A 19,622-nucleotide genomic window follows, 5' to 3' on the forward strand; every position below is an offset into this window, starting at 1 on the left:
GAAACGAAGGAAAGTGATAGAGGAAAGGGACAAGTAAGGAAAGTTAAGAAGAAGGAGGAGAACATGCCACCTGGGACCTGAGCAGTTTGCTGTGGGCCCAGAGTAGAGATTGCTTCATGAAATGGGGAAAAGAGGGCCTGCCTCCCAAGATCTTCTTTGAGCTAGTAGAAATAAAGATGGAGGGTGGAAGCTCTAGGAAGGAGAGGAACCCAAAGGAGTGGCACTCGAGCAGGATCCGGATCACTTGAGAGGGGGGTGACTGCAAGAATGCATAGAAGGAGCTGTTTATTGCTGTTATAGCATTACAAAATGTTACAGAAGCTAACCATTTCCTTTTAGTTCATTTTGTATCTTTAGACCTTCTCACTCTGTTATTACATAGTTATGAGGCAACTGTATCCGTTTTGTCACATGTATGTGGTGGGGAAAGGATCCTGCAGGAGAAGGGGAAGAGGGAACAGTCAGGTTCCCAAAGGGTGGTGGCAGAAAAGTACTCAGCAAAGTGCTAGTGAGGTGGAGAGTAGGATGGTTAGGGTAGGGGGGAGGAAGATTGGACAGCATGTATTTTATGATCATGGGTTAGGGACTGTATTAGCCATCAGTGGTGGTGAGCAAACTAGCATAGTCCCTGCCTTAATGGAGTGCTCTGTCTGGTCTAGTGGACTGTTTGGGAGTGTCCCTAAGGGTTCCAAAGAGCCTCTTGAAAGAAGAGGTGGACAAAGGAGACCTAGAGTGAATGAGGAGCCAATAAGCATATGGCTGTGTTTGTAGTCAGTAGAAAGGAAAGAAAAAGGGTGAGTAGAACTATTTGATGAAGCCACTATCAGTTATGACTTCTGAGCCCCAAAAGTGTGCAGACTTTCTAGAGGGGGCTGGAGTCCACACCCAGGTCATGACCCTGTAGCCACCCTTGATACAGAATTCACCCCACACCTGCCTGCCCCTCACTCCTCTCCTCACCTTTCAAATCACAGCCACTGGGACTGCTTCAACCCAGTTCTGTGGACACCAGGGCTCCCCACTGGGCAGCCCTCCTGGTCAGAGGGAGTTTGTGTGCTCGGGAAGGTTTCAGCTGACCTTCCGCACAGACGCCTCCTTGGAGAACAGGACCACCTGCCCCCACAGGGGCTTCCTGACACTCTACGAAGCTGTGGGTGAGTGTTCCTCCTGAGGGTACAGGGTGGGCAACCTCTTCCCCCAGCCATGTTGTTGTTGTTAGGTGCTGGCGAGTCGGCTCTGATTCATAGCGACCCTATGCACAACAGAACGAAACACTGCCCTGTCCTGCGCCATCCTTACAATCGTTGTTATGCTAGAGTTCATTGTTGCAACCACTGTGTCAACCCACCTCGTTGGTCTTCCTCTTTTCTGTGGACCCTGTACTTTGCCAAGCATGATGTCCCTCTCCAGAGACTGATCCCTCCTGACAACATGTGCAAAGTATGTAAGATCCAGTCTCGCCATCCTTGCTTCTAAGGAGCATTCTGGTTGTACTTCATCCAAGACAGATTTATTCATCCTTCTGGCAGTCCATGGTATATCCAATATTCTTCGCCAACACCACAATTCAAAGTCATCAATTCTTCTTCAGTCTTCCTTATTCATTGTCCAGCTTTCACATGCATATGATGCAATTGAAAATACCATGACTTGGGTCAGGCACACCTTAGTCTTCAAGGTGACATCTTTGCTCTTCATCACTTTAAAGAGGTCCTTTGCAGCAGATTTACCCAATGCAATGCGTCTTTTGATTTCTTGACTGCTGCTTCCATGGCTGTTGATTGTGGATCCAAGTAAAATGAAATCCTTGACAACTTCAATCTTTTCTCCGTTTATCATGATGTTGTTCATTGGTCCAGTTGTGAGGGTTTTTGTTTTCTTTATGTTGAGGTGCAATCCATACTGAAGGCTGTGTTCTTTGATCTTCATTAGTAAGTGCTTCAAGTCCTCTTCACTTTCAGCAAGCAAGCTTGTGTTATCTGCATAACGCAGGTTGTTATTGAGTCTTCCTCCAATCCTGATGTCCCGTTCTTCTTCATATAGTCCAGCTTCTCAGATTATTTGCTCAGCATACAGATTGAATAGGTACGGTGAAAGAATACAACCCTGGCACACACCCTTCCTGACTTTAAACCAATCAGTATCAACCTTGTTCTTTCCAAACAACTGCCTCTTGATCTATGTGAAGCTCCTCATGAGCACAATTAAGTGTTCTGGAATTCCCATTCTTCACAACATTATCCATAATTTGTTATGATCCACACAGTTGAATGCCTTTGCTTAGTCAATAAAACACAGGTAAACATCCTTCTGGTATTCTCTGCTTTCAGCCAGGATCCATCCGACATCAGCAATGATATCCTTGGTTCCACATCCTCTTCTGAAACTGGTCTGAATTTCTGGCAGTTCCCTGTGGATACACTGCTGCAGCTGTTTTTGAATGCTCTTCAGCAAAAATTTTACTTGCGTGTGATATTAATGATATTGTTCTATAATTTCCACATTCGGTTGGATCACCTGTCTTGGGAATAGGCATAAATATGGATCTCTTCCAGTCAGTTGGCCAGGAAGCTGTCTTCCATATTTCTTGGCATAGGCAAGTGAGCACCTCCAGAGCTGCATCTGTTTGTTGAAACATCTCAAAAGATAATCCATCAATTCCTCGAGCCTTGTTTTTCGCCAATGCCTTCAGAGAAGCTTGGACTTCTTCCTTCAGTACCATCAATTCCTGATCATATGCTACTTCTTGAAATGGTTGAACATCCACTAATTCTTTTTGGTATAATGACTCTGTGTATTCCTTCCATCTTCTTTTGATGTCCTACGTCATTTAATATTTTCCCCATAGAATCCTTCACTATTGCAACTCAAGGCTTGAATTTTTTCTTCAGTTCTTTCAGATTGAGAAACACTGAGCATGTTCTTCCCTTTTGGTTTTCCACTTCCAGCTCTTTGCACATGTCATTATAATACTTTACTTTGTCTTATCGAGCCATCCTTTGAAATCTTCTGTTCAGTTCTTTTACTTCATCAATTCTTCCTTTTGCTTTAGCTGCTCGATGTTCGAGAGCAAGTTGCAGAGTCTCCTCTGACATCCATCTTGGTCTTTTCTTTCTTTCCTGTCTTTTCAATGCCCTCTTGCTTTTTTCATGTATGATATCCTTGATGTCATTCCACAACTCCTCTGGTCTTCGGTCACCAGTGCTCAATGCGTCAAATCAATTATTCAGATGGTCTCTAAATTCAGATGGGATATATTCAAGGTCATATTTTGGCTCTCGTGGACTTGCTCTGATTTTCTTCAGTTTCAGCTTGAACTTGCATATGAGCAATTGATGGTCTGTTCCACAGCTGGCCCCTGGCCTTGTTCTGACTGATGTTATTGAGCTTTTCCATTGTCTCTTTCCACAGATGTAGTCTGTTTGATTTCTGTGTGCTCCATCTGGTAAGGTCTATGTGTATAGTCACTGTTTATGTTGGTGAAAGAAGGTATTTGCAATGAAGAAGTCATTGGTCTTGCAAAATTCTATCATTCTATCTCCAGCATAGCTTCTATCACCAAGGCCATGGTTTCCAACTACTGATCCTTCTTCTTTGTTTCCAACTTTCGAGTTAAAATCACCAGTTATTATCAATGCATCTTGATTGCATGTTCAATCAATTTCAGACTGCAGCAGGTGATAAAAATCTTCCGTTTCCTCATCTTTGGCCCTAGTGGTTGGTGCGTATATTTGAATAATAGTCCTATTAACTGGTCTTTCTTGTAGGCGTATGGATATTATCCTATCACTGACAGCGTTGTACTTCAGGATAGATCTTGAAATGTTCTTTTTGACAATGAACGCAACACCATTCCTCTTCAAGTTGTCATTCTCAGCATAGTAGACTGTATGATTGTTCGATTCAAAATGGCCAATACCAGTGGAACGCATAAACATCCATATCCCCCAGCCATAGCCCCTGGGTAACTGCCTAAGGGAGCTGGAGTGACTGCTGACCCTGCTGGGGAAGCAGCTTCCAGGGGCCTTGGGCAGGATTCAAAAGACTACCTAAGCAAATACCCCCTACCCATGCTCCGTGAGGAGAGAGAGAGAAGGAAGAGCTCAAGTTCATGGGTCACAAACTCCAATTTCTACAAGACGTGGGCAGGTTACATCAATGAGTGGAGAGGGCCCAGTGGAGGGGTATGGCCAGATTAAAGGGACAGCCGCCATTCACAAAGAGCCATCCTACCATATGTGATTCATGCACATATAAAAATTAGTTTTAAATAGTATAAAAGAGTCAAGAGTCAAGAGTCAGTGTCCTCCCACCCCTGACCTCAGAGACGGGGGTGATTTTGGAGATGTTAGTCTTCTAAATTGTGGTGGGTAAGCTATTCCTGAGTCAGGCAGCAGGTGGCGCCCAACCCAGAGAGTTAGAAAAAGGGAACAGTTACTTAACTCATTTCCAGTAACTTCTCCTTCTTTCCCCACAGGGCCTTCTCCAGCCCCACCTCCTGTACCCTGGCCTGGGCCAAGTCCTCTTGCAGGTCTAGATCCCGGGTCCCACACTGGGAAAACTATTTCTGGAGAAATCCCCACCCTGCAAGCTGCCCAGGCAAGATGTGAGTGTATTCCAAAGAGAGGCCTACAGGAGGAGGAAGAAAAGGGGAGGGAGAGGGGAGGGTGGGAGGGAGAGGGGAGGGTGGGAGGCAAACACACACGCACGCACCCTGGATTTGGAACTAAGTGTAGATAGGGTCCAGCAGCCTTCCATGGGTGGTCAGGAATAGGAGCAAAACTCTGAGCCAGGAAACTAATATGTTAAATGTCCCCCACTTTTACCACCATTGCTCCCTCAGATCCCAGGGTGGGGTTGGAATTTGCTAAAGCAGAAACCAGCCCCCTACTCTGGGTGAGACCCTCCACAGAGATGTGCAACAGTAATGTCTTCAGAGGGTGGGAAACTGACAGACCTAGAGCTCAGGCTAAGTAGGAAGCTGAAAGGGATTGAGGTGAGGGAGGGGCAATAAAGGAGTAGGCAGAGAAGATGCCCAGGCCTTGAGAGCTGAGGCCACAGCTGGTGACTCCGGCCTTTGCCAGGCCTCAATCCCTCAGCACCACCTGCCCTGCTCCTCATATTTCCATAGCCCCAGTCTGTATCTGTGTGGCTTCATCTTGCCCTCACCCACTCACAGGTGGTGGCTGCTCCTCTGTGGAGTCCTCCAGGCTTTCCCCACGCAGGGATCCGTCCTCGTGGCCCAACGGCTACCCCAGAAGCTGACATCCCCTGGGTACCCAGAGCCATATCTCAAAGGCCAAGTGAGCACCACTGACATCGAGGCTCCAGAGGGCTTTGTTGTGAGGCTCATCTTCCAGGACTTCGACCTGGAGCTGTCCCAGGACTGTGAGCAGGACTCTGTCACAGTGAGCTGGAGTGGGGCCCTGGAGGGGTGCTTGGGAGGAAGCCCTGGGGCCTGGAGCCTCCCAGGGGTAGTGGGAGGCGGCTCAGCCCTGACCACAAGGGAGGAATCGAAGAGGGTGGACGTAAAGCCCATGTCATGGGGCACTGGGGCTGGCACACAGCTTTCCATGAGTGCCTCTGTGATGGCTACCATCTAGACACACTACAGGGCAAAGGAGAGAGTCAGGACAGGCCCTGGCTTTTGAACTTATGAAAAGAAAAAAAAATTTTTTTTTTAACTTATGAAGGGACACACAAATATTGTAAATCCATAGAGTGAAAGGGCAGGAACTCACACATCAGTCATTAAAAGTATATCATCAAATATTTGTTGAATGCCTGCTCTGTCAGGTTAGGAAGCTGGGCACAAAAAAATTAGGTAACCGTTCAAGTTTACCTTAAAGGAGATCTTTCAAGACATCTTATGACAAGGGCATTTTTCAGAAAAAGGGCACTTTAAAAACAGTTCTTTATATTATCTTTGGGTTTAAATTTTATTTATATCAAAATAATGCATATACATATTTTAAAAAATCAAAGCACTACAAAACTTATAATGAAAAACAGTAGTCTACCAGCCTTCCCCTCCCTACCCCTAATTAAACCAAACCCCTTGCCGTCGAATCAATTCCTACTCATAGCGACCCTATAGGACAGAGTAGAGCTGCCCCGTAGGGTTTCCAAGGAGCACCTGGTGGGTTCGAACTGCCGACCTTTTGGTTAGGAGCCATAGCTCTTAACCACCAGGTCATCAGGGTTTTCTACCCCTCGTTGCTACTACCCCCCCCCAAAAAAAAAAAACTCGTTGCCATGGAGTTGATTCAGACAGTTATTTACAATTCATTTAGCTGTTTCATCTAATACTTACCTTCACCTGTATAAATAACATGCTTATGCTGTTACTTTATGTTTTTCATTTTTAGATATTATCTACTAATTTCCAACTATAGAAGATGACTAGCTTTAGCTCTCTGGTCTAAGGACCATATTTCCCTTCCCCCATCCTCCCAATTCACTTATATCATCATGTTTAGTTAAATCTGTATTCATTGTTTATTTTATTAGGACTGTAAAATATCACAAATATTGCACACAGAGTGCAATAACTATGGTTCTTCTCCAACTTTTGGTTTTCCCAGGAGTCAATAATTATATGGAGTTATTTGGGGGTTTTTTTGCTTGTTCTTGTTTTTTCTTTTGTTTTGATTTTTAGTTTGCATGGTTCTCCCTGTAACTAATCTCCCCAAACTCTTAGCCAGAAGTGTAAATCTCCCACCATCATATTCAAGCACAAATCTCAATCTATCAATCTTTCTTTTTATTGATGACATCCCTTCTTCAGATTCCCTTCTTCAGCTTGAGTTTTTCGCTCCCTAAGCGTTCACACATCCTGGGAGTTCCCTTCTCCCTCATTCTGGAGATTTCCTTTACCTATCCTGTGTTGGTGGAAACCCTGGTGGCATAGTGGTTAAGTGCTACAGCTGCTAACTAAGAAGTCAGCACTTCAAATCTGCCAGGCGCTCCTTGGAAACTCTATGGGGCAGTTCTACCCTGTCCTGTAGGGTCTGAGTCGGAATCGACTCGACAGCAGTGGATCCTGTGTTGGACCTGAATCCCTTGTCTTTATCATTCTTAGTTTACTCCCAAATTTGGGAGTCCCTGGGTGGTGCAATTAACTCGCTTGGCTACTAACCAAAAAGTTAGAGGCTCAAGTCCACCCAGAGGTGCCTTGGAAAAAAGGCGTGGCAATCTACTTTGGAAAAATCAGCCATTGAAAACCTTACGACTAGTAAAGAATGTCTGCCTTGAGCATTGTGGCCTTTTAAGATCTATCTATATGGGATCGAATTGACAACAGCAGCTGGAAAGATTAGATAGGAGACTGAAAGGGCAGTGAGTTTATTAATGGGGGAGGAACAACTCAGAAATGGAGGGTGAGAATGGTTGCACAACTCAAAGAATGTAATCAGTGTCACTGAATTGTACATGTAGAAACTGTTGAATGGGTGTATGTTTTGCTGTGCATATTCTCAACAACAACAAAAAATAAAATAAATTATAAAAATAAATAAATAAAAACCAACCAAACCAAAGACGAAAACCCTATAGAGCACCGTTCTACTTTGACACACATGGGGCCACCAGGAGTCACAATAGGCTCAATGACATTGGGTTATTGTTTTGTTTTGTTTTGTTTTCTGGAGGGCCACATTCTCCAACAGCTTCCTCAGAAAGGGCAAATGGGAGGTGAATTTTAGAGGATCTTAAATACCCCTAACTGCCTTAGTTCTACTCCTACTGTTTGTGGGTGGTTTGTCTGGATATAGCATTCCCAGTTGGAAGCCATTTTCTTATAATTTTGATGGCATCGTCTTCTAGTTCTCGTGTTGTTAAGAAGTCTGATCCTTAGTTTTTCCTCCGTAGAAACTTTTGAAATCTATTCCTTATTCCCAGTATATCATTATAATGTGTCTTGATGCAGGTCATTTTTTCCTCATTGTTCAGGGCTCTCGTAATCTAGAGATTCTTTTAATCTAGTCCTTCAATTCTGGGAAATTTCTTATTTCTTTAATCATTTCCAGACACCTGCTTTCTTTCCTGTGTCTTTCTAGAACTCCTTTAATTCAGCCATTTTATACTCTGTATGGATTTTCTAGTTTTGTTATCGCTCCTGTTTTATTTTCCATCTCTTGTTCCACATTCTGGGAGATTTCCCCATCTTTAAATCCCGGCCTTTTGATTAATGTTGTATGCCTGCTAACATTTTTTTCTTTTCCTGTAAAGGCTCAGTCTTACTTTCTAAATGTGCCCTTTTAAGGAACATTCTTCTTGTTTTACAAATGCATTATGTTTTTTTTTTCCCCCTCTCTTTAGATATTAATTACATTTGGGAATGTTTTTTAATTGTTTCTTCTGTCTCTGGTATTATCTCCACTTCATCCAAGTTCCTTTTTACTGTTTGCTTGCTTTGGTCTCTGCATTTCATGTTAGAGACTTTCCTGCAAGGTGCAATAATCCTTGAATGTCCGCTCATATTTAAGAGTGAAGCACTACGATGCTGACTAGAAGCTCTGCGAGGCAGTGATGTCACTAGGGTTGGTGTCACCCAGTGAGATCACTCATGGTGTCATCCCCTCATGGACTTCCTCACGTACCAGACCACAAGGAATCCTTAGTAATGTTTATTATTAATTTTAATTATAGAGTAATATGTGATAATATAGTTGTAAATTGCTTAAATGCATATTGCTTAGGCTCTATGAATACTAACAACAAAACTGCCTTGTAAAATCTCTCTACATTGAATAACAACATTATTTAAAAAAAAAAAAAAACCCATTGCCGTCAAGTCAATTCCTACTCATAGTGACCCTAAAGGACAGAGTAGAACTGCCCCATAGGGTTTCCAAGGAGCACCTGGTGGATTCAAACTGCCAACCTTTTGGTTAGCAACCGTAGCTTTTAACCACTACACCACCAGGGTTTCCAAGATGTTATTAGTTACAAACTAGTAACCAAGTGGAAGCCTTTTTTATTTTTCTCTTTCTTTTCCTTTAATTACTACTTCATTCACCAAAAAAAAGTTTTTGATATAGGTTCACAAATACTAATTACCACAATAATTACCGCCAGAAAATCTGACAAAATCAGTGACTACAAGAACACCAGCAGCAATGAAAACAACGGCACATCTTATAGCACGTGGAGATGAAAACACGTGATTCGAAGCATCCTTGTAACTGGCTAATAAAGACAGCTCTGATCAGGAGTGCATTAAAAGGTTCAAAAAGTAAATTAGCAGAGTTTTAGCTTTGTAGGTGTATTGATACATGTAAGTTGGGCTTACAAAAAATGTTTTTGTTGTTATAACTAAGGGATATTTTTATTTAAAAAATAATAATATATTTCTGCTGAAACACTGCACAGAAATTTTATAAACAGTCATTTTGGTGTCACCCCCACTGACAGTGTCCTCTGGTGTGCTACACACCCTCCGCATCCCTTTAGTGATCCCACTGCTGTGAGGAGAGCTGAAATGTGCTGAATGATAGGCTTGAAGATAGGGCTGTTAAGGTTGCCTGTGTGTGCTATTGGGGACCTCCCAAATGTCAGTATTTTCTTTTGGGACAGTCAGTTTCCCCAGAGAGGAATGCTCCAGTCTCCTGCTCAGAGTTGCCAGCATTCTGATAAACCAGCAGGGAAAGGGGCTGGAGATTGGGGGGGTGGGGGAGAATGGTATATCTCACTGTTTGGTATGTAGACTTTCACTTAATCCCTCTGTCTTCAATACTGGCTTTCACCCCCTCTTTCAAGTGTGTCTGTGACTCCAAATCCAGGATTCCTGGTTCAAGCTCAGGTCTCCTGCCAGAGTGGAGCAGAGGGAGTTGTCTGAATGCACAGGGGAACTAGGGTCTGAGGTCTCTCTACGTAGGCTTTCTGCAGTCTTCTTCTTGTCAGCCTTCCCTCATCCCCAACCTCAGGAGTTCTTGGCTTCTTCTATTTCTGAATCTTTCTAGGATTCTTGCTTTGTGTGGCTTCCACCCTTGCAGACTCAGGATGCCCCTTGTCCATCTCCATTCTATCTTCCAAAGTGTTGTTGATATCTCCCATCTGCTCTCATCTCTTCTCACCTGTTTGTCTTTGATTATGTATGCCTTTTTATCATTTTGCTGTTGTATTAGGGGGTTTGAGGTAGAAGAGGGGATAAATTTATGTATTTATTGAATCAGGTTTAACCAGAAGTCAGAACTATATTCAAGTCAGCCTATGTCTGTCAAGCGCCTACCCTGAGCCCTGTTCCTATCAGTCCTGGAAAATTTTAATGCCAGCCTCACTCTTTCCTTATCAAGCTCTGGAATAGGATTCCTCCCTCTTTTCTGCTGCCAGAGCTAGTCACACACACACACATACCCCTCTAGAATGCAGAATTTACCATGTTGTAGTCTATTCATGTTTTACTTCTCAGTATCCTCGGCCAGACTATGTGGACTCCTCGGTACCACAACTGTGTCTTATTTATATTTGTATCTCCAGCACTTAGCACAGTATCTCCCACGTAGTAGGTAATCAATAAACATTTGCTGAATAAATGAAGGAATGGATGAAACCCGTGCTTGCCATGTGTGCACGACAAGAATGAATTTTGAATGAGTGAGTATTTAGCATTACCCTGGGCACTGCTCTTGGTGCAGATACTGGAGAATTCCCATAGGACATTGTGTTGTCCTAGCTGGAAGAGGCCCTGCAGACCATTTTATAGGAGGTCTCATTTTATGAGGGAAAACTGAGATCTGCAGCAGTTAAGAAACTCCCAACATCACACAGAGAGTTAGGAAAAAAGTCTGAAATTTAACATAGGCTTATGACTCTCAGTCCTGGGTTCATTCTACCTTGCTAGTTAAGCTAAGCTTTGTATCCGTTTCCTAGGGCTGCAGTAACAAAGTACCATAAACTGGGCAGTTTAAAACAACAGAAATTTGTTGTCTCCCAGTTCTGGAGGTTACAAGTCCCAAATCAAGGTGCTAGCAGGGCCATGCTCTCTCTGAAGACTCTATGAGAAGATCCTTCCTTGCCTCTTCATAGTTTCTGGTGGTTCCTGGCAATTCTTGGCTTGTAATCACATCACTCCAAACTCGGCCTCCATCATCACAGGACTGACTTTGCTCTGTGTGTCTCTGTGTCTCTTCTCCTCGTTTATAAGGACACCTGTCATATCAGAGGGGAGCCTACCCTAATTCAGAATTACCTCATGTTAACTAATTACATCTGCAAAGGCCCTATTTCCTAACTCCAGGGCTTAGGACTTTCACATATCTTTTGGGGGGGACACAAAACGACACATAACAGATTCCTCAGTGATTTTATTAGATAACAATTCACAAGGATGATTTAAAAAAAGAAAACTTGAAAGTTTTACAACAGAGTACATCAGTAAAGGACATTTTCCTGTAGCAAAATGTATCTTCCCAATATGTATGCTTCTTAAATGTAGGGAGTTACATTTGTTAATGCTCTCAGGAAAAGAACAGTATTGGGACGTGCCCAAGCAAGGCATTTGGGGTGATTGAGAAATCTTCTTCATGCCAACTTTTAGCCAGTTAATGCGATCACAGTGAGATGGGCTACATGGAGTCTTAAAGGAATGAGATTTGGGGAGAATAAAGGAATGAAGAGCTAGGAAGAACCCAGAGTGGGTTAATATCAAAGTCACAAATAAATGAACTGAGCAGTGAGCTGTGTGCCTGGAATAGAAATTAATCCTGAAGCATGGGCCAGGGGACGCCTTCTTAGTTGTTCCCCTTGGGGGCTCAGAACCACAGGAAAGGATTTAAGCAGAGCCAGGCAGTCAGAAGGAGATTGAGACTGCGATAGCCTGCTTTAAGACCTTACCAAGTAAAGCAATAGCCATTGTACCATACTGTGTACATTTAGTGCTCTGAGATTCCTGCACAATCTGAGGGCTTCATTTATAGTTCATGGGGTAAGAGGGGGGAAACACCCTATCTTAGTCACCTCGTGCTGTTATCACAGAAATACCACCAGTGGATGGCTTTAACAAGTCCAAATTCAGGGCATCAGCTCCAGTGGAAGGCTTTCGCTCTCTGTTGGCTCTGGAGGATGGTCCTTGTGATGCATCAGTCTTCCCTTGGCCTGGGAGCATCTCAGCGCAGGAACCTCAGGTCTAAAGGACACACTCTGCTCCTGGCACTGCTTTCTTGGTGGTATGAGGTCCCCATGTCTCTCTGCTTGCTTCTCTTGTTTATATCTCAAAAGACTAGACACTGTCTAATCTTGTAGACCTCATCAATATAACTGCCACTGATCCATCTTATTGCATCATAGTGTTGGGATTTATAACACATAAGGAAATCATCACACCAGATGATAAAATGGTAGATAATCATACAGTCATACAAGGAATCATGACCTAGCCAAGTTAACAGATATTTTGAGCGGACACAATTCAATCCATTACAAACCCCAAAAGAAGAATAGGAAAGGTCAGGAACCCCAGGGACTCAGGCCTTTCAAGAGGGTCTCCTTGCTTCACAGATATTGGCCATAGGAAGTTACTTAGAGAAGTGGAAGGTGATAGAGAAGGGGGAACCAGATGGGAGGGGCTTATGTCTATATATGATGAGTCAATGATGATTCAAAACTCTAGTGCTGTAGGCACCATGTTGAGCATGAGGGGCTCAGTCATGAGCAAAAGAGACGAAGTCCCTGCCTTCTTAGAATTTACGGTTCAGTGGACTATTAGAGGAACCCTAGGATTCACAAGGAGCTTCTTGAAAGAAGGCAAAGATGGTGGGCTTTATAATTATGATGGGCTAAAAAAAAAAAAGAGATAAAAGAGATAGGCTAGGTGTGAAATGTCTGGAAGAACCTTGGGAGTCAATATTGGAACAGTAAGGTACTTAAGGAAGCTGCCACAGGGTATGGTTTCTGAGCCCCAGAGGTATGCAGACCCTCTAAAGGGACCTGGAGTCTATACTCAGGACGTGACCCTGTGTCCACCCTTGATGCAGAATTCACCCCACACCTGCTTGCCACTCACATCTTCCCTTCTCTTTCAGATCACAGCCAGTGGGACTGCTCCAAGCCGGTTCTGTGGGCAGCAGGGCTCCCCGCTGGGCAGCCCTCCTGGTCAGAGGGAGTTTGTGTCCTCAGGAAGAAGGTTGCAGCTGACCTTCCGCACAGATGGCTCCTTGGAGAACAGGACCACCTGCCTCCACAGGGGCTTCCTGGCCCTCTACCAAGCTGTGGGTGAGTGTCCCTCCTGGGGGTGTAGGGAGAGCAACTGCTTCCCCTAGCCATGGCCCCTGGGTAACTGCCTAAGGGAGCTAGAGTGACAGCTGAGGCTGGGGGCTCAGGAACCCCTGGGCTGGACCCCATTCCTCCCCAGCCTGACCCTGCTGACCAAGCAATCCCATTAAAGGGGCAGCTACTGCTCAACTCCAGCACCCAAAACAGACCCATTGTATGCAGATCATCTCGTTTTTCAAGAGAAGCCAAAAATCCTGATTTATAAGTGAAATTCTAGATTTTCAAGTGGCAACTCAGATTTTTTTAAGATAATACATGTACACGATAAAAAATGTTAAAAAAAAAAAAGAAAGAAAATATCATTTAAAAAAGTCTCTCTGATCTCTGACCCTTAGTCCCCTGTTACTCTGTCCAAAAATTACCCTATTCTCCACTTCCTGAGTATTCTTCCAAAGACATATTGTGTCATTCAAATATAAATATTGTGTGCGTTGCATATTATACACAATGTACTAAACTTGCCATTTTTCACTCAATAATGTTTCTTAGAGATCACTTCATATAAGTGTGGTTAGCATTGCCTCATTTTTTTTAATGACCGTATAATATTCCTTTGATTAATGTGTCATAATGCATTTAATTAGTCCCCCACTGGTAGATAAATTGTTGCCACAAACAGTGCTGCTGTGGATATCTTTGTATATACATCTTTGAGCACATGTGTAAGAATATCTTTAAGGCAAATTCTTAGAAATGGAAATGCTGGGTCAAAAAATGTTTACATTTTTTAATTTTGATATTGCTAAATTTTCCTCCAAAGAGGTTTTGCTAATTTTCATTCCTACCATCCCTGTATGAAGGTACCTGTTTCCCCATACTTATGCTATTTTTTTCAGACTTTTTGAGCATTGACAATCTGACCAATGAAAAACAGTTAAAGTGTTTTTTAAGAAAACTGTGCAGGCCAAGCTAAATATGACCCTGGCCAGAACCAACACCCGGGTTGCCAGTTTGCAGCTCTGTCCTACGTCCTAATGACTGCTATCTTCCTATAGGTGTGAATGATAGTCAGCCCATCAGCCAGGCCAATGGGATCTATGAGGCCATTAGCACACCTGGAGACAACGCCTCCAAGATCCAGAGCCATTGCCAGAAGCCATATTATCAGGCAATGCCAGCAGGTGAGTACCCACCTGCTGAGGTACCAGCTCCCGTGTGCCACACTCCCACCACCAAAAGTCCTGAGGCCCCATGGGAACCTACTCCTTTAGCCCAACACTTCCTAACTGTGAATCTTTTCCTTTGCTTTTCCTCATTTCACTCCTCAGGGACAACCCAGGCAACCTGGAAGGACAAACAAAATAGGGAGGAGGCCCCTCAGTGTGTCCCTGGTGAGTAGTGACCTGTCCAGTGCTGTCCTTATGCCCGTTTCCCAAACAAGGCTCGGCTGTAGCTGGGGCCTGTGAGAATTGAGAATAGGAGAGGGGGAGAGAGATGGGGTTAAAGGAAAGCCTTGGGATAGAAAACGGACATATAGACAGAACATGAGAAAGAAAAGGAGAATCAAGAAGGCCCAGAGAAGGAGAGGCGAGGAGCTTGTCCATTATTCTTCAAGGGTTAAGAGACATCTGAGAAAGCTGAAGAATGAAAGAAATTAATTAGATACAAAAGTGAAGAAGGAAGAGGGACAGAAGAGTTGAAATGAGAGAAAACTCCCTGTTTTTATGGTCTGCTTTAAGGATATACACGCAGCCTCTCTGCTTCCAAAATATCTCCCTACCTAAATGCCACAGAGCCAGAAAGTTAGCTTCAAAAAAAAAATTTTTAGTTGAGATAAAATTCATATAACATAAAATTCACCATTTTAACTATTTCAAAGTGTACAATTCAGTATTTTTAGTATATTCAGTTTTGTGCCACTATCAGCACTAATTCTAGCACATCTCCATCACCCCAAAAAGAAACCCTGTACCTCTCATTCTCCCCTCCTCCATCCCCTGGCAACCACTAACCTACTTTGTGTCTCTATGGATTTGCCTGTTCTAGACATTTCATATAAATGAAACCATACAGTGTGTGGTCCTTTGTGACTGTCTTCTTCCGCCTCACGCAATGTTTTCAAGGTTCATCCATATTGTAGCATGTCAATAAATGCTTCATCGCTATTTATGGCTGAATAATATTCCATTGGGTGGATATATCACATTTTGTTTATCCATTCATCAGTTGGCGGACATTTGGGTTGTTTCCACTTTTTAGCTATTGTGAATAATGCTGCCATAAACATTCTTTTAGATACTTAGGAAGGTCTCTAGGTGATGCAAATGATTTACACTCAGCTACTAACCAAAAGACTGGTGGTTTGAATCTACGCAGTGGCACCACAGAACAAAGTCCTGGTTATCTGCTTCTGAAAAGTCATGGATATTGAAAACCCTATGGAACACCGTTCTACTCTGATACACATGGGGTCACCATGAGTCAAATTGACCCGACAGCAAAGGGTTGGGTTTTTTTATATACCTAGGAGTACAATTTTTGGATTACATGGTAACTCCAAGTTTAATATCTTCAGACACTGCCGAATTGTTTTCCAAAGTAGCTGCACATTTTACATTCCCACCAGCAATGTGTGAGGGCTCAAGTTCACCGCTCTTTAATCCTTTTTTTTTTTAGTTAAGCATTGCCTTCCTAACCCAGGCGGAGTAAATTTCTCAGTTTTTACATATGGTCCACAGAAAGCTCTCTGGGCAGTCTGAAAGCTCCTAGTGCTTTGGGAGTGGGTTGGAGGGTGGTTGGTTGTGGGAGATGTTTTGAATGAGGAAATGACACAGAAAACAGGCAAGAGGCACTGAAGACAAACTCTACCTGCTGTTTGATTTTGCCCAGGAATGGTCACATCAAGTGTCTAAAAGAGTGGCTTAAAGACCGGTGAGGAGGCAGGAGGGGAAGCCCAGCAGGGCCAGCCCTAAGCATGTCTTCTGTGCTCTCCACCCCTCAGCTCCCTGTCCTGAGTCCCATGCAGGACATGCACCCAGTACCATCTGACTTGATTAGCTGTTCATATCTGTCCTTCTGACCCACACCTGTGAGTCTGCTTGAGGGGGTAGGGTCCTTCTGACCCAGTGCAGGGCCATACGTGGGACCTTCCTAGTGCAACCTACCTGGACTGCACTTCACAGAAAGAGGTCTTTAATAAATGCATCCTAATGCAGCCATTGACTTTTCACCGTTCCCTCTCTTCTCTTCAGTGTGTGGACGACCAGTCTCTCCCATCACCCACAACCAAGAGGGCCTTGCTTCTTTCAGAGCTAAGTTGGGCAACTTCCCCTGGCAAGCTTTCACCAATATCCACGGCCGCGGAGGCGGGGCCCTGCTGGGCAACAGATGGGTCCTCACCGCTGCCCACACCATCCATCCCAAGGACAGCATCTTCCCCCAAAAGAACCGGAGTGTGGATGTGTTCCTGGGCCACACAGACATAGATGAGATGGTGAAACTAGGAAACTACCCTGTCCGCCGGGTCATTGTGCACCCAGACTACCGTCAGAACGAGCCCCGCAACTTCGATGGTGACATCGCTCTCCTGGAGCTCCAGCACAGTGTGCCCCTGGGCCCCCACCTCCTCCCAGTCTGTCTGCCCGACAACGAGACCCTCTACCTCAGTGGCCTGTTTGGCTACATCAGTGGGTTTGGTATGGAGAAGGGCTGGTTAACTACTGAGCTGAAATACTCAAGGCTGCCCATAGCCAACAGGGAGGCCTGTGAGGCCTGGCTCCGAAAGAGGCAGCGAACTGAGGTTTTTTCTGACAACATGTTCTGTGTAGAGAATAACATGCAGCAGCAGAGCGTCTGCTATGGAGACAGTGGTAGTGTCTATGTGGTGTGGGATGACTGTGCCCATCACTGGGTGGCCACGGGCATCGTATCCTGGGGCATCGGGTGTGGCAAGGGGTATGATTTCTACACCAAAGTGCTCAACTACGTGGACTGGATTAAGAGAGTGATGGAGGAGGAGTGACCCTGGGGCACCTCAGCAGCGACAACCAGTGACCAGCACTCTGGAGGCCCCATAAAGAGAAAGTGGTCTTAATTGCATTTCATTTCTAAAACATTATGAGGCCCCTTTAGTTTGAACTTTAAATTTCCAAGCCATTGCCTTCACCACTTACCACAACTTCTAGATCCAAGTATAGTAATAGCTCCTTCTTTTTTTTTCTTCCACATCTTCTATATGCCAGGTGCTTCACATATGTTGGAAACCCTGGTGGTGTAGTGGTTAAGTGCTATGGCTGCTAACCAAGAGGTCGGCCATTCAAATCCACCAGGCACTCCTTGGAAACTCTATGGGGCAGTTCTACTCTGTTCTATAGGGTCGCTGTGAGTTGGAATCAATTCTATGGCAGTGGGTTTGGTTTTTTTTTTTTTTTGGTTTTCACGTATGTTATTTCGTTTAATCCTCACACCAAGTTTGCAAAGGGTGTGTTATCATCCACATTTTACAAATGAGGAAACTAAAGCTCAAGGAGAAAAATGACTTGCCCAAGTTCCACAGCTGGTATGTGCCTGCAAAGGCCACTTTCTTTCCCCTATGCCATGATACCTCAGTTGTCCTCAAGACCTACTATATCTCCCGCTACCCTATTTTCCCTTCCAGCTCCCCACATCCTTACAGAGTCTCCCTTCATGGGAATTGCTGCTTCCATGAAGACAGCAACACCTGACTCACTCTATCCCTTCAACAGGCCTCCTACATACACACCTCAGTGCTCCTGGACACCTCAGTCTGTGCTTCTGTCAGTGAACTCCTTGACCCTGTCATCAAGGGGCACTGCTACACCTGAGAAGACCAACTGTGAATTTTCAATGAGAACTTGAAGTGATTTACAATGAAAAACACAAACCAAATGATGCAACCATTCAAGTGGAAATAGAAAACTAATACCCTAAAACAGATAGATCAAATTTTGTTAGCCATGAGCATCAAGTTAGCTACTATGATTAAAGGATAAATGTATCTTAAAAAAAAAAATAGGGCTCAAAATTGTACATACTTGCGCTTCTATTTTTTAAACCTATGCACAATAGACTATAGGAAAAACTCTCAAAATCTTAAACAGAGGTTGTTTTAGGTGGTATAGTTTTGGCTGCTTTGTTTTCCCCGACTCTTCTTTATCTGTCAAACTTTGTTTAAAGGGCATGTATTATTTTATTATTGAAAAATAAAAACCAATTTTTTAATTAATAAAAATTAATTTTTATTAATGAGCAATAATATAATTATTTTATTATTGATAGGAGCTTCTCCCTGCCCAGGTTCTATATAGACATATATTTCACAGAGGGAAACCTAGAATCACTTCCAGAGAAAAACTTTTTTCTTCCTAGAATCAAATCCTAAGAGGAATGACCAGTATAGCAGACAATGTCTTCAGAACCAGTGGTGCGGAGGAGCAATCTTTATATGGCTGTTTGTTCTTTCTGAGCTTGGTATAAGTCAAGGGCATGACAAACACATATAAGTAAGTGTTCTTTTGAGTGATTAGACGGAGTGGGGTCTGGCCTGGTTTGTCAGTTTGCAGCCACATTGTCTGATACCAGGACAGAACTGAGAACCCCTGGGATGAATGCAAGGCTTCAGCTAAGACTTACCTTCTTGGACCACCACCTCGTTACCTCTGCCATCCTGCCCTGTTCTGTACACACGCACTCGCACACACACGCACACACAATGCAGTCAGGATGATAATGTGCAATTTGTTAGAGAAAATTCTCCTTCCTTCTCATCTCCTGACTGAACCTTACCCTCTCCCCTATCTTTTGTCTTTCTTACTCTGACATGCAAATCATGAATCAGCCCTGCCATCAGCTTCATTCCTCAGCTATGACACATAAGCCTGCTGGAGAAACCCTTAGTTGATCTTGTGCCTTCTCGTTAACTACGCTCAGAGTCACTGCCCATTTTCCCAAGTCCTTGCAATCCACTGCCTGAGAGAGTGTCTGGTACACTGTAGGTAGCCTATAAATGGACGAATGGGTGGGTGGACAGGTGGATGGGTGGACAGATTAATCTGATAGGGAAAACAAGCATGGCAGCCTATGAAGACATAAGAATTCAGAAGGCTGCTCTGTAGCCTGAGCCTTCCCACGGGGTAAAGTGCCATGGAGTATTTGGGGTCATGGAGAGTTGATCAAAAAAAGCCACAAGAAAGAACCAAGTTTTAAAACAGGACAGTATGGCCTGGTGGACAGAAGAGACAAGAGCCCCTACTCCCTCCCAGGGGCTGGGCTTCCACTTAGAAAAGCTGGGTCCAGAAAGAAGCAAGTCTCTGTGGGTCCATATCCACACCCTCTACTTAGACCAAGGCAACTGCAACCCTCGGGGGCTCAAAGTCTGGACCGGGTGCTGA

At 44.0% G+C, this 19,622-nt stretch overlaps 1 protein-coding gene across 1 annotated transcript; it reads left to right on the forward strand.

Annotated features, from left to right (window-relative positions):
* Positions 1–3,872: 3,872 nt before the first annotated feature.
* Positions 3,873–18,532, forward strand: C1RL (complement C1r subcomponent like). Its single transcript, XM_023542663.2, has 6 exons — positions 3,873–4,606; positions 5,180–5,408; positions 13,023–13,212; positions 14,268–14,393; positions 14,541–14,603; positions 16,464–18,532. Coding segments are annotated over exons 1-6 (1,380 nt in total). The 5' UTR covers positions 3,873–4,604; the 3' UTR covers positions 17,234–18,532.
* Positions 18,533–19,622: the final 1,090 nt, after the last annotated feature.

This window comes from Loxodonta africana, chromosome 4 (genome assembly GCF_030014295.1).
Source record: "Loxodonta africana isolate mLoxAfr1 chromosome 4, mLoxAfr1.hap2, whole genome shotgun sequence".
Classification (NCBI taxonomy): Eukaryota; Metazoa; Chordata; class Mammalia; order Proboscidea; family Elephantidae; genus Loxodonta; species Loxodonta africana.

Coding starts and splice junctions, on each gene's coding strand:
- C1RL (XM_023542663.2), top strand. Junction 14,394..14,540: donor TTATCAGGCAATGCCAGCAG/GTGAGTACCCAC, acceptor TTCACTCCTCAG/GGACAACCCAGGCAACCTGG. Junction 14,604..16,463: donor GGCCCCTCAGTGTGTCCCTG/GTGAGTAGTGAC, acceptor TCTTCTCTTCAG/TGTGTGGACGACCAGTCTCT.